General features: G+C 42.7%; 1 protein-coding gene across 1 annotated transcript; it reads right to left on the reverse strand.

Moving 5' to 3' along the window:
- Positions 1-268: 268 nt before the first annotated feature.
- On the reverse strand, positions 269-25570 carry pard6b (par-6 partitioning defective 6 homolog beta (C. elegans)). The gene is made up of 3 exons (XM_034591311.1): positions 25161-25570; positions 21669-21891; positions 269-5041 (listed from the first exon to the last, which is right to left on the reverse strand). Exons 1-3 carry the CDS (start codon positions 25221-25223, stop codon positions 4116-4118), a joined length of 1212 nt encoding a protein of 403 aa, XP_034447202.1. The 5' UTR covers positions 25224-25570; the 3' UTR covers positions 269-4115.
- Between the last annotated feature and the right edge of the window lie 1900 nt (positions 25571-27470).

Raw genomic sequence — 27470 nt, forward strand, 5'->3', positions numbered from 1 at the left:
TGGGATATAATATATATATTTTTAACGAGGACCAAATTAACAGACTTAAAATAACTACGAGGGAGAATCAAGAAGGTGGAAGTGATGCAACACTGGATGCAAGCTGCCGTAAAACTCCAGAGAGGACAAAGTAGGAGGAGAAGGAGATGGTCGGGAAGGAGGAGAAGGACAAGAAGATGGAGGAGGAAAAGAAAGAGAAGAAGGAGGCGAAGAAGGAGAAAAAGGAGGAGGGCAGGTACAGTAGTATCTCAACAATCACACCAAACACTGAGGGTTGCTACACGACTTTATTTTATCCAGCTCCTTAAATCAGAAATTACAGGTGTACATCTATTTAATCATTAGTCTCCAGTTGAATCTTAAAACAGTTTTCATTAAACGTGATAAAAATGTACATCATCATCATATATAGCATCGATATGAAAATACTGACAATCTTCATTATAAATCTATACCATAGGATTTATCTGGCTAGCAAAGAAAAAATCATTGCTCAATCACTTAAAAAAAAAGTAAAGACTCAAAAGCAAAGAACAAGTCGCCTCTTTTAAAATTGTACCGACACAACGGTTTCTTTTCTCCCACAAAATAATAATGATAATTCACAGTTTGGAAAAATAAAAATAATAGTGTCATGTCTTGCACGGATTCTCCTCTTGCTTCAGGAGGAACAGGGAAATCAGCGATTAAAATCGTCTCCTAATGGGCAATATCATCTACTGTACCATGAGATGTACAACCAAAACAATCAATATATAAAATAAAGTCGTACAATGTGAACAGAGGATATGCAAAACACATTAGAGAATAAATAACAAATGCCGCCATGGTTACAATCCCAGTGTCCTGTGGTAAAGAGATAAAGAAAATAAATTAACATTGATTTTTAAAAAACCTTCCTTTCAAGAGTACCATTCATCACTGTGCTTGATGTCGGGAGTGAAAGAAGCCAGAACCTAACCATCACCAGCGCGACTATAAAAAAAGGCCAAAAAAACAGTACCTTGTACATATAGCGTGAAATACAATGGCGGATGCACATACATGTCCTGTGTGTTGGTTTCCAGTCATATACATATATATATTTACTGTGAGAGGCTCAGTGATTTGAATAATAACCAGAAAATAAAAATGAGAAATGGTGTGGTATTGACTATATGGTTATTACAAGTGAGTATTGGCTCAGATGAAACCAATAGACCTTACGGACAGAGACATTGCCGATTTTCAGACATTCACCGAACTCCAGATAATCTCCTGTCATTCTCCGGAGGGGCTGTAGGTGAGAACACAAATGTGCAAGTGACAGGCTCCGGACTTTATCCATCCAGCCAGCCCCCCGAGTAAAAAGTCTGCATAGTGTCCGATTGAACCCATGTGAGAAAACAGCAGGATATCGTCCGCAGGATTCACCACAATTGAGTAGGTGTTTGATGACGGTTTCACAACATTGTATTTTTGCATAAGTGCCATTCATGTAGAAGACACCGACAGAGATGTCATGAGAGCTTTTGGTGATAAGACAACGTCGGTGTTGATGTGCTGTAAACAAAGCACGTGATCGCTGCAGCAAACGTTACATCCTGCCTCAGCATCACTCATCACCTGAACGCTCCGGAGATTCCTGTGTTGTTGTGAACGCGTCTGAGCAGAGAAACTACTGTGCCATTCTCCATGTGTGAAAGGCAAACTGCAGAGAAACTCCGGACCCTGCTGTGCAGACATTCTCCAGAGTTGTCTGAAAATGGCTAATGTTGGGCGTCAACAATGTTTTAATGAGCAATAATGTTAAAGATATCACCTATTACAGGACAGCAAATGCTAATAAAAAGACCATCTGCTTTGACTTCAGAGAGGCAGTGAACAGCCGTATGCAACGGTAATGAATATGAAGTGTTGTGGAGCCGCTTCTCAAACAAGAAGTAATGTCAGCAGCAAATTAATTTGGATTCAAGGACCAATAAATCCCTCACATACAATTTAATGCCATGTGAAAGTTTGTTGGTGGATTCAGATCAACTCTGCGACCTAAAATTCTGCAAATGGAGTCAAGTCAATCAAATTTCTACAGCTCCCAAAATCTGAAATTTGCCTTGAAGGTCACAGGGATTTTCAAACATGGTGTTTGAGAAAGGTTTATGAAAACAGTATTGCATTAAAAAGACATGCAGTACTTTCAGCAGACCAGCCTCACCTTCGACAAACAAAGAAAGTGAATCAGTCTGTGCCCAGTGTACCTGCATGTGTGTTTGTTTCAATGTGACTCAACCGGGCTTTACTTTGAGATACAGGCAGTTTCTCTACTGTCACTGTGTGTGTGTGTACCAGTCCCTTCAACTCATTTCTGTGGTTGTGTTTGTTAAAAGTGTTACAGCCCAACTATCGATGTGAAATTTAGGCCCAGAGTCAACATCAAACATTCGCTCATAGAGTGACGTTAATTGAGTTCAATGAGAACGATGATACACAAAGGAAACGGTGCAGAAACACTGGAGAGATCACTTTTCATATGTGAATGACTCAGGACACATCCAAGTGAACTCAGGGCCTGTAGATAGACAGAGATGAATATACTGTACAGCACTGAGATAAGATATATCGTGTTGTGGCCCAGACAGAACCGAGGGGGAGAGAACAAACAAACAAACAAACAGAAACAAATTTAAATCACATTCACATTTTCTCATTTGTAGACATGCAGCAGGGGAAATAGCCCTTGTCATGGAAAGGAGAGGGAGTGCAAGATTAAGGATATTACTTCTAACATGTCCCATTCCCAGGGAGAAGCAATTTTACGTGAGTGACGTGAAACAGATGGAATATGGTCTATGTCGTAACCTGTGAGATACAATAATATGTTAGGGCTGTCACTTTATATTCAAAATCAAAACTTAAATTCCAACGCGGAAGAGAAGTTAATATTTGACCTTTAATGACATTTCAAATCATCCAGTCTAGAAGCGCATCAGACGATTGCGTTGTTTTGCTACAAAAATGGAGGAACGCTAGCAAGTAAAGCCGTCTTGAGTGGACACTCACGACACCAAAGCATCTGAGAAGCTGCTTGTGAAAGTATTTTAGGTTCTGCATCACGGCAAAGTAATGAACAGAGGAGAGGCTGTTTGTAAACTTTGTACCACGCAATCTGTTGACCCACCTGTTTGCTCTCCACCCGAGTGAGGCAGCGGAGGAGACACCACACCATGTGAAGTGTTCGTCCTCATCTGACTTGTGCGGGGGGGTCATATCGTATTGGTTCGACTTGAATTTTAGAAAAAGTGACAGCCCTATCATGTATTCAAAAAAAATTACATAAACAAAATATGCAAATCATATAAAGATACAGGCCTAATGTTTATGGGAAGAATAATAATTATTAAAAATCATCAACCTTTCAGTCATTAACACAGCAGATAAAGAGGAAAAACAGCTAAAAATTGTGTTTTTAAAAAAAGCATCTGAACCAACACAAAGAGCCCAGACTTGTTTTTGTTTGTAGGTCGTTCGCCCTCTAACAAAAACTAAAAAGTTTTATTGCAGGTCTCAGCTACTGGTCAATTGTTGTAGTAGAATAGAATTCTGTTGAAAGTACCACAGCTGTTGAGCAATGTGGGTGCTGTGGTCACCTGGGGGACGTAGTACAGTGGTGGAGGTGTGGGGAGACAAGGCAAAAAAACAAAACAGTACCAGATTGTCTATAAATGGTTTGATGACAATGTCTCATCTCTGCCCTCTAGTGGAAATTCAGCAGAAATACAGTATTGGGTTAAAAACAAGTGCTTCTAGTGGTTAAAAAAATAAAGTGGAGGGTAGTGGAGAACCAAACTACACTTTTTCTTTCACTTCTGTCTGAGACAATTTTGTGCCTGAAGAACTTGGGATGGGGGCCGGTCACCACTCTGGCACACATGCGTGATTATTGGCATGTAGAAGTGCAAGGTATAGGGTGCAGTGTTTGTTGTGTACATGCTGGGATGTCAAAACAATTCACATCATTGTGCTTCTCAGATACAGTCACTGTACGATGGAACCTGTGTCTGAACTGCCGGTCCATGACTCCCCCAAATGTGTGTGGAAGTATTTGTGTTTGTTTCCAGTGTTTAGTGTGTGAATGTCTACAGAGTTATAACAGTGCCATCTTCCTCCAAGCTCCGCCTCTCCATTGCTCTGTCTGGGGATGGCGTGGTCGAAGTGGCGTTGGCGTAGCTAAGTGATCCACTGCTGCCGCTGGCTGGCAGGGTCCCATTGGCATTGATGGAATGAGCAGAAGCGGAGTTGGTGGTAGTGCGGAGGTTGAGGTGCGGCTCATACCGAGGCAGCGAGGGCATGCTGTAGTTGGAAGGGGAGCGTCTGATTGGCTCGGCCTCGCCTCCCGCCTCGATCACCAGGTCCTCGTCGTCCTCGTCGCTCTCCAGCTCCCCGACAGGGAAGTTCTGGATGATGTGTGACGGCATGGAGGCCGCAGCACCGCCGTGTGATGAGTAGCCATAGTAACTGGCCCCGCTGTCTGATGAGCGTCCTGAGCTACCAGACGTGGCGCCTCCTCCTCCACTGCGAACAACATTGTTCCGCTGGTTAGCAGGCTTCACGGTGATGATGAGGTTGTGGCTGTTGGCAATCATCATGTCCGTCACCTGGTCCAGAGACTTCCCCGCCACCTCAATACCGTTCACTTCCAGCACCTCATCGTTGACTGCTAGCAGGCCGGTGCTCTCCGCCAGCCCACCAGGCACCATGCGAGAGATGAATATCCCCGGCACCTTCTCCAGGCCCTGTGGAGTGACCCGTACGCTGGAACCATCACGGATGTAGAAGCCCAATGGTTTTTCCTGGCCATGCTTGTAGAGGCGTACACGTCGGTGCGTCTCAGGGAGGATGTCCACATCGATGATGGAGGACACAGGGCGAAAGTCCTTAGGGAGGCTGATGATGACAGGTGGTTTTTTCCTGTTGGTGTCAGGCCGTAGAAGAACCGCAGAAAGCACAGTGTTTTTCTTCCTGGTCAGCGAGTTGGTACCAAAGGTTGTGTAATCAGCTTCCTCTGCAAAATAACAAGATAGAGGAAGTAGAGATAGAGAAGAGGAAGACAAAAGGGGGAAGGTTGGCAGGAAGAAGAAGAAGAGAAAAACAAAAGAAGATATTAACAAAAGCTGGTTAATTTTCCATTAATTTCAAGCTGGGCTCATTAAACATGAAGTCATTATTCAGGCTGACATTCTGTTGCATCATGTCGTTTCAGGAGAATGAATAATGTTTTGCGATAGAACAGCTCTGAGCCTGAGGTGTCACTGCAGGGTGCCTGTGTTAAACACACACAAGACGCTGATCCCCACAACTACCCTCAGGTCGTTCTGATGCAAAATGCCACAGCAGCCAAACAGGCGCTCAGCTCCACTCCTTCATCAGCACTCAGTCGTGCTGCGGCCCACAAATTAGACTCCATATGCTGCGCACAGCCTCGCAGGTGCACAGGGTGTACAGGGATGCTGTTTTATTGATTTAATGAGCATATGTTTGGTGTGAATCCTTTTAATCTCAGGATGCATTTTTTATAATGATGACGTTCCTACTAAATAAAAGGACATAAGGCTCAATCCTGTCACTAAGCTACAACTTTTAAAGGACTAGTCTGAAAGTTGGAGAAAATGATTATTGTCATTAGTTTTGTGTGTGTGAGCTAGATAATGATCATATCTGTCCATTGAATGTGAAGATACAACCAGGATCCAGTAAGCTACAGCTAGTATTGACTGGAGGCAGAGGGAAACAGCTGGCCTGGCTCTGTCCTACATAGAAGAACCTCTTAAGATTACTAATTAAAGCTAGGGTTGGTAATCCTTGAAAAGCTAGTAAGAGCAGACTAGACTTGAAATGCAACCGAAACTCCTCCCATCAGTCCTCTCATCAAAGCTACACCCCCAAACACATGACAAAGCACTGACTGACATCCGCCAAGACGACTTTTCTGTGATTCAATCATAAACATCTGGCTGTTGTCTCTGCTTCAGTGGTTTATGTATCTCTGGCTGAAGACGCCTGTCATGCACAGTAAGAGCAGGTGCAAGATGCGCACAGGCAGGCAGGTCAGTTATTGACAGGTATACTGACCATCTTTATTTCATTTGGACTGAATGAAATGATTGGTTGCGTCCATTACGTGAGTTTATTATGTGAGCTGTGGACAGACACAAGTGAGCCATTTTCCCATTGGTTATGTCCATGTAACCATCTCCTGGCTGTAGCTTCATTTTAAGGTGAGAAAGATTTTAGTCTCAGCTGAATTGGCCAAACCTGTAATTACTGGTGGTAATGAATACAATTTAGTTTAATGCCACAGGTCACAGACTTCAATTTATTGTTGTTATAATAAAGAAGTCAGGCAATAATTGTCCATCATTCAGAACAACAGTGATCTGATTTTATGCTGCACACAGCATGAGTCTGGGAACTTGAGGCCACAGTGACAGAAACTGGAAACGTTTGACATAATAAAAGTGAGTTAAATGATTTTAATGTGAAGCTGCAGCAGTAGGAAATGTTTGGTTTGCATCAGCAGTAACTTCATACAACATTTCTTGTGAAAATATCACTTCAGACACTCAATGTGTAATACTGTAAATATTGTTATACTTGTAATCAGTGGTTAAAGGCTCTATCAATATTGTGTTACCTCATTTGTCAATAGGGATTTAGCAGACATTTATTCAAATGAAAATCTTCAACACAGAAACAAGAGTGGTACCAATCTTCTCATCCACCTCTCAGCAAGAAAGCGAATGAGCAAATTCTCAAATGTTAAACTACTCCTGATCCCAGCCTGTTCCCTGTTCAAGGTTTTGAAGTTGCTGCAGATACAATCTGCCAGTATGCAGGAACAACAGACTGAGAAACGCACTTGTCCCAGCTGCTATTTGCATTTTAAATAACTCTGTGTGAGTTTTATGTTGTATTTATTGTCCATTCTTTACTGTTTGTCAGATGATTGTGTGGTTGACTGCTGACCGTACAACAAATTACCCCCATAGCGATAGTAAAGATCCTTGATCCTTGAATATTATGGTCATATCTTAGCTGCATGAGTCACTGAGATGCCACTGAACTATGCATGTTATGTAGATTTTGCACTGGGAGTGTCAACACTGTCATGCTACTCTAGACTTTAACCCAGTGTGGCTCATATTAACACTAGGCCAAGGGCTGGACAAGTAAGGGAGGGAAAACTGGACCTTGGTTCTCTAATAGTTAACCAGCATAATATCAGCAGCTAAACATTAACATGACTTTCAATTTATTTTTATGCTGGTCTCAGCCTGATCAACTCAAGTTTTTGTCTTGTTTCTGATGTTATTTTTAACTTCCTCGCCTTTACAGCACTTTGAAATCTCCATTATTAGATGAAAGTGCTCTATAAATAAAGCTCTGGCAGTCTTACACTGAAAACGTTCCTATTTCTCTGTCCCTCTTCTGTGTGTGTGTGTGTGTGTGTGTGTGTGTATGTGTAATCTAGTAAAATGTCCACTCAGGTGGCTGATAAAGAGTCCAGCTCTCAGGTTCTGACGGGTACGCACCCCACCACTCCCCCCTCCATTCCTAAAAACAAAACAAAGGATCGATTGTCCTGAGCAGTTTCGCATTTCAGTTCCCATGAGGCACGAGTCTAGTGTATACACATTTGCTAGATCTTTTCAAGTCCTGACCTTGGTATGGGCGACAACTACATATGAGGAAAATATAGCAACAGAACTTTCATGAGGTTCCATGACGCCAAAACGCTGAAACATGTGTTTAAATCACTCAATCGCTGTCACTGTTCTTTCTACATGCAAACAAACCTGGCCATAAAAAGGAGCATAAAGGGCATACAGGTGGATGGCTCACAACACGTGGACACACACATGCCTTCTTCCAGCGTTGACACAAAGGGTGCTCTTGCGGTGCAGTCATGCACAGGAGGAGGCAACCCTACACATGTCATGTCACTCGCTCTAGTCTTCTTTTCATCTGAACCATCCCTCCATCTCGAGCGTATGAAGGTATAGGGTTATAGTTGTATGTAATGGTCCCTTAGGGCCACAAACAGGTGCACACACACATGGCCAGGAGATGCTGCTCTAGCGTCAAATGGTATCAGCTTGCAGCTTCTTGACTACAGTGTGTGTACCCACACACAGAAACAACATTTGCAAGCATCTGCAAGCCCACACAAGCCAGCGTTCATTTGAAAACACACACACACACACACGCACGCACATGGTATCTATAAGGTTTATCTGTGGTTAGTGATGATGATGAGAGAAACCTAATACCCTGAAAACACCATCGCTACATTACAGCTCATTAGCCGCAAACAAGCCAAGCTCTCAGTCTAATTGGCTACAAAGACCTATCGGCAAATCACAATACAAACAAACACATACACAGTTCCTCATTTGTTAAAGGACAAATTACCATCTTTTGCTTCCATTTCTTTTGAGAATAACACTACCCCACTGTCCCAGTGATGCAGACATAAAAATCTTTGCACAATACTCTTGTGTGCTTTGAGTGCATATTGTATGTAAAATAGGAAACTTGATGACCTATAAATGGTTGTTCTGTATTTAGAAACACCACAGACTTCATTATCAGACCAGTCATCTAAAAAGGTAATTTCCTATTTTCCAAATGTTGGGACAAAATCTTTGGGATGGTCCTGGGACTGATCTCACAGAGGTTAGTGTGGAGGCCTGTTGCACAAGTAGCGAACAGAAAAAAAACCCTGCTTGTTTAGTGGGATGTTCTACATCATTAAATCAAACTGGCGCCAAATGTTTAAAAACCTGGACAGATTTCATGTTATATCATCATAAACAACCAGCAGTTGGTTTAAGATACTGGTATTTGCCCGTTCATCCATTCTCTCAAGGCTGTCGTCACGTAGCTACAACATTTGATTTGAAATCATTCTAAAGTCTGTCTGGGTTTTTAAATCAGACTGCCTGTTACCACCAACTTACCTTGGTCATTTAGGGCCGATTATAACTTGCATTTGTGATATGCATAGATGCTTTCAGCTTCTCTAAAAGGGACATGTGGAGATATGCCACTATAGGCTTTGGAACCATGTTAAGCTGTTTACAAACACAACCTCTGGAGGATGTCCGGAGAATTGGTTCGGGACTTTCACCAGAGTTTGTCTTTCACACATGAAAAACGCAGAAGGAGATTCTCCGCTCAGACACGTTCACAACAATACAGACATCTCTGGTGACAGTAGCTTTAGTTCTTATCAATATCAACCTTTTAGGTCAAGACAGCACTTTTCACCTGACAATCTGACCTTGGCTACAAGACAGAAACATCTCAACATGAGCCACTGACGAAGCTGCTGGACCAATGGTTAACATACTGCAGCTAATGAGTGTACAGGTATGCGGCTGCTTTAGATAATAATTAATTAAAACAATCAGAGGTCAACTATGACAGAAGGTGATAGAAAACTGTAAAATGTCCAGATTTAAGAGGGTATTCATCACATAGCTGGCGTTTGCAACAAATCCATTTAAACGTGAAGAATTTGTCAGTGAACATTTCACTTCCCCCATGTGAATATGTTACATAAATATATGTCAATTGCTATGACAGAGGTGTATCACAATCTTCATACTTAAGGAATTATTCACAAACCTAGAAGATAAAGGGTAACTACACTTGCCATGGCTCTGCACAGGTTAGGTATCCCAGCTATGCAATGACTGCTTTGCTATTTCCCACGCTGAATGGAGTCAGTGAGGAGCAGAGGAAGCGAAGTAACAGAGGAGAAAATGACAACCCAGCAACACAACGTCACAAGTGAGGACACACAAGGAATTGCCTTGTCATTCTTCTCTGTAGTATGTAACTTTACACACACACACACACACACACACACACACACACACACACACACACACACACACACACACACACACACACACACACACACACACACACACACACACACACACACACACACACACACACACACACACACACACGGGGTGAACAACTAATGCATCTCCTTCCTGACATTGAAGGGACTAATGCAACTCTGCCTAAGGAGAGGCAACTACTTGTGTGTGAACTGGCATGGATTGGTTGAACACATCATCTCCCTCGGTGCTCGGTTCTTCACACACTCTGGATGCATCATGCTCAAACTGTGGACTTTGGCTTTTAAAGAGCCAGTGTCAATAGCTCAGAATAAGTGGAATGTGCAGGCATTCAGAACACGCCCCAGCTTTTTACACCACCAATCTCGGTCCGGAACTGCTTATCTTGACCAAAAGAAATTATGGAAAATATGCTTCTTTTTTTTTTACTTGGGTCACACCCTTTTCTAGTAGCACTTTATCATTACACCCACTTGTCCTCTGGTTACACTGTGTTACAATTATGATGATACAGGATGACAAGCACTGGGTTTCACTGTAATATAATGACTCCTGACGACAACACCATATATCCATGACTTCCTGGTACTTGTTCAGGGGCTGTGTTAGGGAAACCTGATACTGTGTCAGGGTAAAACAACATCATCCGGACTGAGCACTGTGACTGTCAAAAGAGAACTATGACTACTACGATTTGTATTACAACTACTACTGGTAGGAAAAATGAAAAAGTACAATATTTTATTATATGACACAACAACTCACCACTACTGTGGCTACTACTGTGCCTGGGTAATTACAAGTGAGAACAGTGGCAGACGAAACATTATGAACAAGGTCACATAACTTATCTATGGAGGAAAACTAGTAAAACACGATACAAATGCATAAAAGGTTCCGCAGCTAATTTAACAACTTTTAAATTCTTAAAACCAAAAAACTAATGCTGTCAATGAAAGCAGTCTGCAGTATTGAAACAAAACCAGTCTCAACAATCAAAGGAACAAAAACACAGACGAAAGACGAGCAGTTTAAGTGTGTAGTGTTCTGGAAACAGTCAGGTTTGTTGATGACAAGCTCGGATGTTCACCACATGGCCGGTGCCAGGGTGTTCCTGACACAGAACGATACAAGAGGGGGAGGAGAGGGGGAGTGTACAGGGTGTGTGTGTCTGTCAGTGTGAACTTGTGCAGAGAGAAAAACCAGCGGTGGAGGAAAACTAAAGATGTGAAACAGGCAGGAGAGAGAGAAACACAGCAAATACACACAGCGGACAGAGAGAGAGAGAGAGAGAGAGAGAGAGAGAGAGAGAGAGAGAGAGAGAGAGAGAGAGAGAGAGAGGAAAGGAAAGGAAAAGAGAGAGGGAGGAGGTGATTAAAAAAAAAACTTTCAAAGGAGTACATTCCCGGAGGGTTACTATTCCTGGTGTAGTGAACATACCTCCCTGGCACAGCCCAGATAAAAGTGCCTTGTTGCTGCTGATAGGAGCAAGAGAAAGAAATGGAAGGAGTGATGTCAAAGGGAGAGTGCTGAGGAAGGAGAGAAGGACGGAATAGGGACACCAAGAAAAAAAAAAGACACGCAGTCTATACAGTGTACCAATATAAGTCCGGTGTCTGGGAAAGGGAGATGCTGTAGAGGCAGAGGCGGAGACATAGACAAAGCCTTGAACTGACAATTTGAAGAATTACTTGTTAAATCCATAATTAAAAAGAGTCTGGTCATAGACATTAGCCTTTTTCAGGCCTCTTCATATAATCTCACTCATGAATTCTCTATTACACTCATCAGTCCTGCTTTATTACTCTGTCATGGCACGAGTCATTTATCAGGAAATAAAGAAACTAAAATCTACACTGCAGGGAACCCAGCTATAATTTAGCAGTATCTGATGTAGAATTAGCACATCAATGCAGATTTAACACATTTCATTTGCTTGTCTACAACACTTTCCCTGTGTGCATGTTTGTATCTCGTCACTGCGGTATGATGCAACTCTTTTGTGCTGACATAGACACCTCTCTCCCTCCTCTGCAATTCCTTGTCACCTTCCACTCTTTCTCTCCTCTGTAGCTTTACTCATATCTGTCCTGCAGTCACTCTGGTACATCCCTCAGCATGAGTTTTCTGCATCTCCACCTCTGTCTGTCCCTCTTGGTCTTGCAGATTTCAGCCTCTGTTATCCCTCTCTTCCCTTGAACTGTTCTCTCTGTCTGTCCTCCCAATGCTGGGATTTTTAAAGATGCTACCACAGCTAAATCAAACACAGGACTCAATGGTCCTTTGAGGCCAGCATGTGGGAACAAGAGTTTGTCTGGGACAATAAGTTGATGACCACAACTGGGACTGGTAGGACAAGTATGGAGTTGATGAGGTGCTGAATCATGCTGCTAATAGTCAGCATGGGGCATGGAAACGGAGCTGGTAGTGGCAGGACTACAGCTGGTGTGTGGACTCAGGGTACCTAGGAGCAGGGATATGCCTGGGGCTGAGGCTGGATTTGAGCTTGGGACAGGGAAAGGTAGGTGACAGGGGCAGGTCCAGTGGGGAGGATGTAGATTTCAGTACAGTGTTACATGAAGCAGGTGGAGTCATGGGTGTGGTGGCGAGATCTGGGTCTGATAAACCGAGCCTTTTACATAGCCGTGCTGTGGCTAGCCTCCAGGAGGAGAAGGGACATGAAGGAGGAGATATTGGGGAGGATGGAGGAGAGGAAGGGAGGGAGGAGCAGCCACGTGGAGTGGGGGAACCCAAGTCTAGCCTCACAAGCCTGTCACTCATGTGTCTGTATAAGGACTACTCTGGGAGGACAGGCATGGGTACTGCTGACATCAGCTTCTGACTCTGGAAAACAACACAGCCACCTAGTTAGATCTGGCAAATAAGGTAATTTCACACTGTCAAAGTAAACACTGAGCTGAATGCACAGTAGGTGACACAATGAAAATATTTCCAAAAATACACCAGTGGGATCAAGGTATAAAACAGGTTTCTTCATCAGATTCTGCCTTTTTCACAGAAAGCATAGATGTAGGTTATGATGACTGGACTCCGCTTTGTTTCCCAGTCCTGATAAACTGCATACTGTTCCACTGTCACATTGACATGACTTTCTGCTATACTTGAAAACAAAGGAGCGGTCGTTGTTATTGTCATCTGTGCTTTTCTTACTGTGACTGGTCAAAATGTCTGCTGTGAGATGACTACGAATCTGTGCATATTTCAAATAAGGTTGAGTCCAATTGACAATAGGAAGGTCTCAACTCAGGGGCTGCATCCTTTGGAGCCTGCATTTGAAGAGTAATTGTGTCAAAGCTTATCTCACTACTACTTAAACTAAGCAACTAATGTTACAAATATATTGTAAAAAAACAAGGGGCATTAAAGCTTTCACGTTGTGTCCTTCTGCAGCTCTGTAACCATGAAAATCCTCTGTAGATCAGACCGTCTCATTTCAGTTTGGCCTTTGCAGTCTATACGGCCCACAGAGACTGCCTCCTTCATGGACAGTGTAGACCGCATCCTCCAAAGGAGGCAGCCACTGAATTGGGACACGGCTTTTGTATCTAGGGCTGGGCGATACGGAAAAAATATCAGTCGATATGGATATATATCTTCGCCACTGCACTGAGGTGGATTACTCTGCGCAGGTCAACAAGTGACTCTGCTACTTTGATGTTTTCTAATCACTCACACTTAGAACTGATCTTTATAAAAACCTGCTGAATTCATATTTATGTTCCTGGATAAACGGGGTGTCGCTTCTTCTGCAACAATAAAGTTAAAACACAGCGTTGCGTCAAAATCTGTGGAAGGACATTCTGTCTGCAGGAGTGTGTGTGTGTGTTTGTCTCTGTCCCTCTTCAGACGAACTGATAATCACATGTATTCAGTTATTAATCAATGATGTCGGATTATGACTCTGAATCGTTCCAGTCACTTTAACCCTGATGTCCTGAATGTGCGCATCACGTTACGTCTCGTGTTGTGTAGCAGGTTTAAACGTGTGCCTCATAAACTCTAGATCGAATCAAACTTTTGATCAGTGCTGGTGTTTATTGTTAAAGTGTAGAGTGAGCGCAGGTCAGAGGAGTGAGGAGGAAGCAGACTCTGACAGACTCTGACAGACTCTGACACAGGACGACCAGACCTTTTTTGTGTGTCTGTCCTGGTCCTATTCGAGCAACATGATTGGTTTGGCGCGGCGCTATTATCATTATCATTGGCTGTTCTTGTTGTCTGTCAAAACATTGATGGAATGAGTTCTATTGATGTTCTATTGACCACGTCTTCAATTTCTATCAAGGAAAAGTTCTATCGCGTTAATTATCGTTATCGTTTTATCACCCAGCCCTAGATTGTATCATGATCTTAGTTTAAATTACCCTGATTCATAACTCAGAATTTGACCTTGGTAATTACTGAGATGGCAAACACATCCATTGAAATCATTAGGAAGAGATCTTATTACAGGAAGGATGGATAGGAAACAATCACAACAATCAATAACCTTCTCACATTACATACAGGTATGTGAACATCATTTTATTTCAGAGTGTAGAATGTAGTAGGATGAGGAGAAAATTAAGTAAAAACAGTGGCAGAAGTTAAGCAACAGTGTTTGGGAGCAGCATGTCAGAGCCTGCTAGTCTGCTCATATGTAGCCATCCAGGGTAAATAAGCCAGAATGGCGTGCTGAAAGAAATTCACAGATAAGCATATCAGTTATCAAGCTTCATATCAGTATCGCTGTAGCACACAGCCCAAGGGACAAAAACAACAGAAAGAATGTTTCTTTTTAATTAAAGCTCGGCACGAAATACTGCCTGCAAGTCAAAATAAAAAGATGGCACACATTATTACTGAGGTCTAAAATGTGATTTTCCTCATTACTGCCACCAATTCTTAGAATGGGAATAAACTGCTGATCTTCATTTCAGTTCACATCCATGATTTTCATTTTTAGACACAAATAATGACTACACATTCATATCTTTGCTGAGAAAAGCCACTATCCCTGCTCAAAACCAGTGCCGAGCACTAAAACAAGTGTCTTTGTTTCAACTCTTGACACAGTCTGAGGCTTTCTCCAGCAGCAACAACATATCAGCTCACATTTATGACGTGCATGTATTTGACTTCCAAGCTGGTAAAGTTAATTTCCAAAGTCCATTTCCTTCCCTCCCTCCTCTATCCATTCATCTTCCCAAACCAACTGAACTGAGAAATTCGGACAGATTCTTTGACAGAGCGCGTGGGCCACCACCGTTTCCCCCCTTCCATCTAAGCCGCTCTCCCTCCATCTTGTTACAGCCTGTATTAAGTCTTATCGAGCCAGGTTTCAAAGGGCAGAGAGAGCAAGGCTGTGCGCTCTCTCTCGTTTCACCTGTTCTCCTTCACTTTCTCTATCCATCTGTACCCCTTGTTGACTGAGCCCGGCTCTGTAGTCCAGTCTGGCCTGTTGTCCTGTCTAATCTAGCCAGCAGACGTGATCAGAGACTGACCACATTCCACCAAAAAAAGGCCCCCTCCCTCCATTTCTCTCTCTCTCCCACCCTCCCCAGCTTGGGCCTCATTCTGCATTCCTCCCTCACTAATACCTCTCTCTCTCTCTCTCTCTCTCTCTCTCTCTCTCTCTCTCTCTCTCTCTCTCTCTCTCTCTCTCTCTCTCTCTCTCTCTCTCTCTCTCTCTCTCTCTCTCTCTCTCTCTCTCTCTCTCTCTCTCTCTCTCTCGTTGCATTCCTATCACACTTACACTAGTCCCTCTCCTTTCCCCACATCTCTAATTACATGCCTTGCCTAAACAATGACTTATACATTACTCCCTCTTTAATACCGTTTACCCTCCCTCTCTCTTTCATCCTTCCATCTCTCTTATTAGGCCGAAGATATGTTCCTCCTCCACACATTCCTCCACCGGTGCTATGAATTCATCCTTCCCTCTCTCATTACATACTGCATCCCAGGGAATAATCTGTGCTCTGTGGACAACTTGAGATCCACGGGAGGGATGGCTGATTATTATTTTCACAGATCATGCTCTTAAACTTAACCAGCTCTAAAACCAGCACTTTGTCTCTCTTGCATTAATCCCTTCATCATCTCTATAGATCTCCCCTTCCATACTCATTCTGACTTCATGCTTTCTTTTTTACACTTGAAACACTTTGTCCACCATGTCTCCCTTTGTTTCATGTGGCTCACTGTGACTGTCACACTCACCCCATCCTTGTCACTACACAGCTACACCATCTCTCCCCTCCATGACTTCACAGACTTTGTTCAGTACATTGTTTATCACACGTTATCCTGCTCTACTGCTTACTTTGCAGGGTGGGTAGACTGTTGTGTACATTTCCTTTTCTGTGGACGAATGACTCATGTGCTGGTGACTAATTACCAAGACAGTCCCTGCAGGGATATGCAAATAAAAGCATTCCTGTCCCCCTCCATACCTTTCCCCTCTAGTGAAGGGTGAAGACACCGAAACCGCGCAAGCAAATAGAAAATGTCACCAAACAAACTGACTCCCTGAGAGAGACCGAAAGAGAAACTGCTACATGGATGAAGACCTGGAAACTCTGTGTATGTTGTGTTTGTGCAAACTCAAAGAATGTTCTGGACGACTGATACAGGTAAACATGGGAGTCTCTTGAACTGAGGAAAATCTCCTATGACAACCATGTGAACAGTCAATCATTTACAAACTCGGGCGTGACCAACAGTTTCCCTGATGTCGGCTTTGGTTGTATCAGAAACTTCAACTGGAATATGACATTCAACATTTCTCAACAGGCCTATGTAGCCAACTAAAATATCAGAAAAACAACAATACATTTCTACTGAAACTTTCTTGCAAACCAATACAATGTTTTACTGTCTACTGTATGTACAAATACACAAAGATATGTGAAACACATGGACCACACACTGCAAAGATTATCACATCAATCTTGGAATATTTGTGGCAGTTATAACATGTCAGCCAGAGCTGGAGCGCTAATTAAGCAGACAGACCAACTATTGCAGTTGCAGTTGTGTGGAACAGAGGTGCTAGACTATCTCTACACTGTCACTGTATATATATCATACCAGTGGTGACAAAATGCACTCCACATTACCCTGGCTGCTTGTCAAAACCACACTTCAAACAAGTATCCTGTTGTTCAGCAAGAAAGCCATTTTCTGTGGTAAACCTGCATTCCATTGGGCTCTGCTTAAATATATGAACAAAAAAGATTGCACTAAGAATGTTCAGAAGGGTCTTTTCTGTCTCCTGAGATCCAAAGCTAATTAAATCTAGGGTTGGTAATCCAGGCTACTAAATGCTCCTGATACATCCCACATCCCAAAAACTGCTAGAAGCCAACTTTTCTGCTAACTTCTGGCTATCATCTCTCTGCTCTGCGACCAACCGTTTCATTTGGACCAAATTAAATGATTGGTTGCGTTTATTCCTTTCCTGCGAGGGCCACAGACACGGATCTTGTGCTAATATTGTTGGCTATCAAGATGCAAAGAGGATTTGGAAAAATAAGATAAAAACTGTTTCAGAAACAATTTACCAACCCTAACTTTGATTGAATTGTAGACCTCTAAAAAAAAAAAAAAAACGCCTCAGACCTGAACCTTTTACCAACCTTCAGTCAACAAATCTCTCATCTAAAACACTGAGAGAATATATCTATATGACTAAATATGTATTAGTTTAAGGCTTACTTTACATAAGCAACAGGGATTCTATTAACAATAGATGATAAGTAATAAATAACTATGGTATCACTACAAATCAGCCAACTAGTAAGAAGAAAATGCAGTACAGGAATAACAAACTGTGTCTGAGGTTATCTGGAAGCAGATTCACCATTATATAGTGTTTTTTTTTTTATATGTCAATATTGATATTATTAGTGGCTTTAAAAAGCCAATATTTACTGGGCTTTAATCTCAATATACCTTTAATAAATTACTGGATTATTATATATATTTTTTAAAGTTTTTAACCCACTGTGATGGTGTTTTGAAGATCAGTTTTTGTTTATAATGTACTTAAAAGCAAAGTATGTTATTATCACAATACTCCAAACGAAAGCAATGTGGAAGACAAGATGTTAGGACGGCCGACTAGCTGATTAGCAAAAGGCCAGATGTGAAACAGCTGCATTTGTCAGGATTTAAAACAGCAGTCATTGACAAAACAACACTACAGTTTTGTCTTCGGCAGCTGACTAATGAACACCATGTTCTCCATTTACACTGAGCGTAGCAAAAACAGTGTGAACCAGGAAATGGCTCTGAACAGCGATCAGTGAATGATAAAGTGCTGCCTGGAGTGGGTATGAATTCAGATTTATTGATTATCATTGTGTTTATGGACTAAGAGTTTCTGTAGTTAGTCTGACACACATACTACTATACTATTCAATCAGCTGTAGCTCTGTGAGAATATCAACACACTGAAATGACAAATAAAGCTGTAGCAAGACAGCTCAGACAGACCACTTGTGTTTTCAAGTCTGAATGCTAGCGGCCCTGCTCCCAGCATGCTTTGCAGCTCTCATCAGCCTTAAAGAGACTCCAACACTGTTAATCCACCTATGAACAGGCCTCTTCAGAGCTGCCATGACAACCAGTAAACAGTGGACACCTCACTGCCAGCTCAATAGCCATCGACACATTGTTCACGCACGGAGGGCAGGGCTTATAGTTGAGTTGTAGCTGTGTGTGTGCTATGGCAAGTTTAGAAATGATTGGCAGTGACAGAGTCCACACAAGCACAAACACTTAGGCCCTTTTTCAGCAGTGAACAATGGAACACTAATGGCTGATCAGAAATGTAGCAATGATGCAGAAACAACAACAATGTGGGCATTATTCAAGACCAAGACCATAACAATACACCAACAGACACTCACAGCCACATATCCATCCCTCTGTCCATCCACCTAACCACCTGCTCACCAATGAATGTACAAAACCCACAGAGCACCTATCTTAAGATACACACAGCCTGGGATAGTCTTCCAGACAAATAACATAACATGACGCACATGGACTGAACTGTCATCATAGCTGTTTTCAGACATTAACTGTTCACACGGGATGTGGACTTGGTCCAGAATTTGCATTTTATTATGTAAAGGAGGCAGCAGGAGATTCTCGGGTCAGACGCATTTTACAGAACATTCTCCAGAGTGTTCAGGTGAGGGGTGGTGCACCAGGATGTAACATGTAAATTCCACTGTGGAGATCACATGTTTTGCAAACACAGAGACACAGTCATCAGGCCTTATCACCAAAAGCCCTTGGACCATGTTGTCTTTCCAAGTTGGGATCTTTGTAGTTGTCCTCTACATGTACGGCATCTCTTTTTCATCCTGAGATATTTGTATTCTTTTCTTGTTTTGCATCCTTTGCGTGTTAGAAACGTTATCAACACCCCCATGTTCGTAGTGAATCCTCCGGATAATCTCCTATTGATAATCTCCTATTGATAATCTCCCAGATAATGTCTGCAGCAACTGACTCAGACGTATACATTCTCACTTACAGCCCAGTTCAGGGCAGGTCTGAAAGCAGCTCATGTCAACAGAGGCTGTCTCAAAGATACATTTTTATTATCAGTGAGACTAGAGACGCAGCTTTGGTTTTATTACCTCCAAACACATTTCCCAGATATCTGTGCAATTAGACTCCACTGGGCTTTTCTATGAAGTCAAGTAGGAACAAACTTTAGCCCACACTGCTGCCTCATCTCAAGTCCTGCTCTACTGCGACAATAACCAATCTAATTGCATCTGACTACCAGCCATCTAAGACATTTATGGTCTCTAAAGGACATAGTAGTCCGATTGCATTATAATCCAGCTTGTGACTGTAAAACTGAATCACTGTGTTGAACTAAACACAAACTGGTTTGGCGGAATCACTCAGCAGTCAGCAGCTAAAAAGTGTGGTAGGGTTGCACAGGTTAGTGTGGCCGTCCCTTATCACCTTCCTCTTATGCTGCTGGTAACAAACAAGTTTGCTGTTGTCTTGCCTGATTAAACACCATCTCCTCTTGGTGGGGAGTCATCTGTGCAGATAGCACTATATCAACAAACACGGTCATGACAAAACCGATCATCACAAAAACAATTTCTCCACCTCAAAATCATTTGTTTTTCTGTCAGTCTCACATCGTGTTCCAGAGAAAGCAGAATTTAAAGATGTGAAATACTATTCAGATAAACAGCTCTTAGTGCTCAGTGTTAAACATGTTCTGAGTGGGCCCTTGGCCTGACACAGCTCACTTGGCCCCGACATAAAGAAGCCATTACCTTAATACACAACAGAGTCATCACGAGATAATAACTGCAGATATATAATAAATGATCTATAAGCTGCCAATTTGCTGCCTCTGCACAGTGTAGGGCCTTTTAAGCTCGGACCAAATGGTGCTTGAAGGGGGGTTGGCCAAATCAGGAGGGAAACCAGGGTCTGAGGGCAATAGGTCCGGGGGGGGGGGGGGGGGGGGGTTGTGGCTGCATTAGTGTTTGTGTGCGACTCCAGGATTTGCTCTATCTTTTCTAGAAGGCGGCACACGTGTGAGTGCATGACTAATGTGGGATGCCTGCTTGCCTGCTTGCCTGCATGACATGTGTTTTCGTGTTATTTGTGTGTGTGTGCGAGCAGCAGTGAGCCCAGCATGGGGGCTAGTGTCTGGGGCATGTAATTGAAACACGGTCCCATGCAGCGCTACACAGTGACCCCACTAATCTCCTCATGACAACGTGGCTTAGCTTCTATAGGGTCATATGGCACAGGGAGGCGGCTTAAACACAACACTGTGCAGCCCGCCCTGCCCCGGCCAGCAGACCTTAGGGTCCTCCCTGCATTCAACAGGTCACACTCAGAAACTCATGAATTAGGATGCACTTCAAATCAAAAAGAGCAGTTACAATATTATATTTGCACTCTGACAAAAACAGGTTCATGCAATCCCTAAGCATGTGCAAACAATGACAAGTTAAGTTCAGTTATGAGCATTAATTACAGCAAAAAAAACATTTTTCTACCCCCTGAACAGATGAATGACACCATGCAGGACCATCAGTGCAGTAATAATTGGTAATAAGTCAGCGAGGAAGTGAGAGACAATGAGAGTATTGTAACCGAAAGTGTATGTAATGAACTTTAAACCCTCATTTTTCTAGAACTATCAGTCAGCAGGCAAACAGTAAAAAACACACCTCCCGAGTGATTGCCATGCTAAACTACAGGACATCTTATCTGGTTGAGTGCCCCCAGGGGAGTTTTATGAAGGGTGTTCAGAGAGAATTGAAAATATTCCAAGAAACAGCAAAGCATTCATTTATCTCTCTTGCTCTTTATATTACTGATTTCTTTTTTGTCCTGCCCTTGCAGTAAAATTGTCTCTGCAAGGTTGCTGACCTTAAACTATGTGGGACTGAAGGGCAACACCAAAGGGATTTAGTCATTTGTTTGCAATGACACCTCAATGTGGACAAAATACTCTTACGGAATATGCTTACGAATGAAAAGGTAACATGATCCTACAATACTTTTATCTATTATATTAATCTAGAACAAAAAGCACAATAATATATTTTCTATTTAAGGACCTATCCTGTCTTTCTAAACTGCATTTACAAAGCCAACACAAGACTTTCCTTTGTATTTTCATAGAAAAGCAGATTCCACCTGACAGTTAGTGGAAACTAGGCCTCTTTGTTCAAGCACTTCCTCTGTGCTTACCTTTCCTCTGCAGGAACAGCCTGAGCAGAGGGCTGGCAGTGGAGATGGCCTTGTGGTAGTTGTCATCGTTGTTGATGGGCAGCAGGTCGCCGTGCACATCAGCGTAGCCCACCAACAAGTCCACATTGGGGATGCGGTGTACGTGCTGCAGGAGGCCATAGAACTCATCAAATCGGCCCGGCTTGGACCGATCCAGAGAGAACCGACGAAACTCTGCACCAAACTGGGATGGAACAAAAGGATATCCACATGAGGACAAGTGTGCAAACAAAAGCACATATGAATATGAAAGAGACAGAGAAATAGTCTAATTTAAGAACCAGAAAAAAAATTGTGTGAGTTCTAGTTAAAGGCATACATGCAATATTAAGGAGCATCTCTTTAAAGAATCAGAGATTTAAGGCTGTGACTGAGGAGCAGACACTACGCTGCACTGGCAGCATGTTAAGAGTCTGTCTTCCACGTGGACACACTCTGACATGCCACATGTGATGAATTATTCATGCAGACTTTGTGACTTTCTATGCTTGTGGATGTAGCATGTTCACGACTGTAGAATGCTGCCTGTCAGAATGTTTGGTACGCACGTTGTTACATGACAGACTTGTGTTACTACAAAACACTTCGCTGGCTTTTGAGTTACATCTTATTCAGTGGTGATCTGACTGGATCAATGGCTGCTCAGGATGCCTGATCGCTGGCACACTGTCCCATTGGTGGTGTTGATAAGCACCAAGTGTTGTGGTTACTGTTGCCCAGCGCTGACAAAAGATGATACATATTCACTGCCAACTGTGGACACTGGTCAGTGTATCCATTAAGGCAGAGCAGAAATTATATTAATTATAGGTTAGGAAGCCGAACAGGTCACTGGCCTGTGTCTGGGGCATGAGAAGACAAAAGCATTAAAAAAGACCTAGGACTGGAGCTGAGCAAAGTAAGAAGTTATTTGGTGTAAAGTGGTGGTGGTGGGAGGGGGGGGGGGGGGGGGGGGCAAACAAAGAGGCCACAGTTTGTCAACACCTACAACTAGCTCTAAATACTAGTTTGTAGCAGCAAACAGCGCCTTGAGGGGCCCCGCTCCTCAGCATGAGTGTCATCATGCTGCAGGCAGGAGGCAGGCTGCCTGTGGCGGAGGGAGCCGTACGACACCTGCACAGAAGGTCGCTTTTAACAGGCTAATTTGACATGAACGCCTCATGAGTGGAGAAACCTTCCCACTGGGTTCTGCTAAGACAAAGACTTAATTCAAACTTAGACTCAGTATTATCTACATACAAATTTTTACATATGACTGCCCGTCTGTATGTCCGAATGTGGGACACATATCCTGTGAACTGTTTATCTAATCAGCTTTACATTTGGCAGGAGTGTTAGTAATAGCCCAGTATCAAATTTGGTACAATTTGAATACGTTCAATAATAATAAAAAATGTGATCGGTGATCTGAAGCAGTCAGGGAGGGCGGGGCGGGGCAGTGTGCGTTTAGTCTGTGGACCGAGTTGAACGTGTCTTCTTCTATGTCCTCGGATAAACTACAGCTGTGGTCTGCAAATGAGTCAAACCACAGGTCAACATCGCAGCCGGATCGTTTTGATTATTAGTTTATTTTCATTTCACCATATCCGACTGGTTCACAGGAGTCACAGGTGCCGTCATGGCAACAACGGTCATAGAATCACTTCCTCTTAGGAAATTTGTCTTCCAAGTAAATGCACAATGTTCACAGAGCCTGTATTTTGAAAAGCTGTGAACTTGGGTCTGAAGATTGTGTTGATTGCTTAGCAGAGCCCTGAAGTAGCCGACATGTTATGTATGAAAAAATAACTTTATTAAGTAAATCACCCAAAATTTGCCTATATATATATCAACCACACATGTGAACAAAAATAACAGGTTTAGAAAGAGCGGGTTTAGAACAGACGGGTTTAGAACAGTCAGGTTTAGAACAGATGGGTTTAGAACAGATGGGTTTAGAACAGACGGGTTTAGAACAGATGGGTTTAGAACAGATGGGTTTAGAACAGACGGGTTTAGAACAGACGGGTTTAGGACAGACGGGTTTAGAACAGGCAGGTTTAGAACAGGACGTTTAGAACAGGCAGGTTTAGGGTTTAGAACAGGCGGGTTTAGAACAGATGGGTTTAGAACAGATGGGTTTAGAACAGGCGAGTGTAGCACAGACAGGTTTAGAACAGGCAGGTTTAGAACAGGACGTTTAGAACAGGCAGGTTTAGGGTTTAGAACAGGCGGGTTTAGAACAGGACGTTTAGAACAGGCAGGTTTAGGGTTTAGAACAGGCGGGTTTAGGACAGGCGGGTTTAGAACAGATGGGTTTAGAACAGGCGAGTGTAGCACAGACAGGTTTAGAACAGGGAGGTTTAGAACAGGACGTTTAGAACAGGCAGGTTTAAGGTTTAGAACAGGCGATCGTAGCACAGACAGATTTAGTACAGGCAGGTTTAGAACAGGACGTTTAGAACAGGCAGGTTTAGGGTTTAGAACAGGCGGGTTTAGAACAGGCGGGTTTAGAACAGATGGGTTTAGAACAGGCGAGTGTAGCACAGACAGGTTTAGAACAGGCAGGTTTAGTACAGACAGGTTTAGAACAGGTGGGTTTAGAACAGGCAGGTCTAGGGTTTAGACAGACGGGTTGCGAACAGACGGGTTTAGAACAGGCGGGTTTAGAACAGGCGGGTTTAGGGTTTAGGACAAGGGGTTTAGGGTTTAGAACAGGCAGGTCTAGGGTTTAGGACAAGGGGTTTAGGGTTTAGAACAGGCAGGTTTAGAACAGGCGGGTTAAGAACAGGCAGGATTAGGGTTTAGGACAAGGGGTTTAGGGTTTAGAACAGGCAGGTTTAGGGTTTAGAACAGGCGGGTTTAGAACAGGCAGGTTAAGGGTTTAGAACAGTCAGGTTTAGGGTTTAGAACAGACAGGTTTAGAACAGGAAGGTTTAGGGTTTAGAACAGGCAGGTTTAGAACAGGCGGGTTTAGGGTTTAGAACAGACGGGTTTAGAACTTAGTACAGACGGGTTTAGAACTTAGTACAGACGGGTTTAGAACTTAGAACAGACGGGTTTAGAACTTAGGACAGACGGGTTTAGAACAGCCAGGTTTGGCTGGGGCGCTGCATTAGTGAGGTAAACAGCAGGGGAGGAGGGAGCTGTGACAGGTGACACGGACTCACTGTGGCGTCAGCTGACAATAACCTCCACCTTCAAACTTCCTAGCTAGCTTAAACTTATCACTTCTACCTGATATCAAAACTACCACACGGTCGGCGTCAAAGTTTTAAATATGGCGAACAACCAAGAGCTAGTCCGGAGTGACAGGAGCCGCGCAGGCTCGTTAAGCTCGAGCTCGTATGTCGGTCATTTGTGCGACATCATAACTCGCCATCAAGCCACTTAGCAGCTAATTTAGCCTGAAGAGTCGGAGCCAGCGGAGAGTGAGGCTGTGGAATAAAGTGATGAAGAAGAGTCCGCACGCACCTTGCTCTTCACCTCCACGGCACTGAGTGAACGGCTGCTCGGCACTCGGTGGTTCTTGTTCATGTTTCGCTAGCAGCGGGTCCCGCCGCCTCGCCTCACACACTCGCCCTGGTCCTCCTGGCGCCGCCGCCGCTACTGCTGCTGCTGAGTATCCGAGCACCGCGCGTGTCAGAGCGGCTGTTTCTGTCCAGTGTCCCCCGCGACTCCTCGACGTCCCGGGGCTTCACGTCCAGTCTGTGAATGCGACAGCCCAGATCAGCCCGGAAACTTAGCTCCTCTCATGCTGACTGATGTCACAGCAGCTCCAGCGCAACTGCTGTACACTGCGTGTGTGTGTGTGTGTGTTGTCCACCTCTAACTCTACCGCTGAGTGTGTGTGCGTGTGTGTGTGTGCCTGGAGAGCTGGCGACACCACATTTCAAAATAAAAGTCGCAGCCACTGACTTTTCCCACTTCAAAATAAGAGCCCTTTACCTTCCAGTCCCATCACTGTGACCTTCACTTCAGTTCAGTTTACTTAAGTCCACAAAAACATTTTTCTACAAGGAAAGCAATAAGTTTACAAAAATAAATAGAGAAGAAAAAAAACTAATTACTGAGTGAATAGGTGCAGGCTGAAGCATAAGCTTCTCATACCGACCCTGCATACCCTGAAGAATTCAACTAGCACCCTATTAGGTCCTGAACTATTTGCCATGATTTGGTAACAGTCCCACTATAAGCAATACAAAAATGAACAAAAGTAACAAGTCAGTGAAATCATTATAACATAATGAAAATTATCAAATTCATATATTTATGGGTTTGCAGAGTTAAAACAGATACAATGATGCCCACATAAAAACACACAGGAAGCTAAGAGCTCAAACAGAGACCTCTCCTTAAAACTCAAGGCAAAACAAACTGGATAATATGAAACATACACAAATACACATACTGTGCAAATCACAAATAATTCTCACTCCAAATGTCCATCAGTCAGCTGTGGAGTTAGGACATTATACTAGCGTTTGTTCAGGATGTTTCTTAAAGGGAAAAAGATGATAAAAGAGGAACAATATGGAAGTTCGATTTCCACAAAACATTAAAGAATCCTAATTTACCTGATTACCTGAAATCATTATTACATTATGAAAATAAAAGATATGGCTAAAATGCTCTTTGTACCACGTAATGGTTTTTAAAAGATGAGAAACTTTACAATAATCACCTGTAATAATTTTGTCTGAAAATTAAAAAAAAATATCGATATGAATATACATCAATCATGTGCTACAGTTCTAAGGTCTCACCCAGTAAGTAATTTGGGATACACAGGCCCTTACAATTAAGTCAACTTCAGCATTGTTCATACAAGATAAAATATCCTAATAGTGAGCCTAAATCTCAACTTGTAACCGGATGTGCATGTATCACATTATTTATACAATGTGTGGCATTATTTGCATGTTTTCTTGAGTTACAGTGTGTCGCATACTCCAAGTATATAAAAGGAATCGTTACAATGTCAGATATAGCTCCACATACAAAATTTATGAAGGTAATAAAAATAAAATATTTATAGTTGACTGAACCATGTTTCTTATTGTATAGTGACATCTTCTGGCCAAAGCTATATAGGCCCACTGCTGCAGGGCGCTGCACAGGGTATACATGCATTCACAGTTTAGTATGTGTGCACTGCGAGGTAGGTCGTACTCTCCTTCTACTATGTTGTGATAGAAATAGCCGGGAGTCAGTGTCAATGAAAACCAGTTTATCCATGTTCACTTCTCCTTAAAGAAAATATCATTGTACCTTAGATCAGTGTTTTTATCTCGTATTGTAAAATGAATTAGTTTTATCCAAGTCAGTCAAAAGTAGGTGACCGACTAGTTGGTAAAATGATGCTAGTAAATTTTTTTGTGAGGCAGTGGAATTTACATGATTTGCATTTGTGAATATAAATAACATATAATGCCTAAATGCGTAAAAATAATTATTCACCTTTTAAAAAATACAACGATGCCACCTTAAAACACCAAAACATAAATTTAGTCTTATTGCAATAAGATATTTGAACTGTCATTCTGCGGCTTTGTTACATGTTAGGTATTTATAAGGCAATACACCTTTTTAATTTGCCATAACAGAAAAAGCAAAGGTGTTACTATTATCAACAATGGCTCTGTTCTGTTTAAATGTCCCAGTGAACTATGACAGTGACAGTGAGTCAGCATGAACAACAGGACCCTGAAACTGAAGCAGCTAAATGGAATTCAGCCATAATTCATGTTAATATTTACACCTGTGGTTTTCTGCCTGTGTTAA

Source organism: Hippoglossus hippoglossus, chromosome 7 (genome assembly GCF_009819705.1).
Source record: "Hippoglossus hippoglossus isolate fHipHip1 chromosome 7, fHipHip1.pri, whole genome shotgun sequence".
Classification (NCBI taxonomy): domain Eukaryota; kingdom Metazoa; phylum Chordata; class Actinopteri; order Pleuronectiformes; family Pleuronectidae; genus Hippoglossus; species Hippoglossus hippoglossus.

Excerpts from the sequence above, each read along its gene's own strand:
- pard6b (XM_034591311.1), bottom strand. The coding sequence starts at position 25,223 with ATGAACAAGAACCACCGAGTGCCGAGCAGCCGTTCACTCAGTGCCGTG. Across the intron at positions 21,892-25,160 it reads CCGTGGAGGTGAAGAGCAAG|TTTGGTGCAGAGTTTCGTCG; the intron begins GTGCGTGCGGAC and ends GTTCCATCCCAG. Across the intron at positions 5,042-21,668 it reads GCTGTTCCTGCAGAGGAAAG|AGGAAGCTGATTACACAACC; the intron begins GTAAGCACAGAG and ends GTTATTTTGCAG.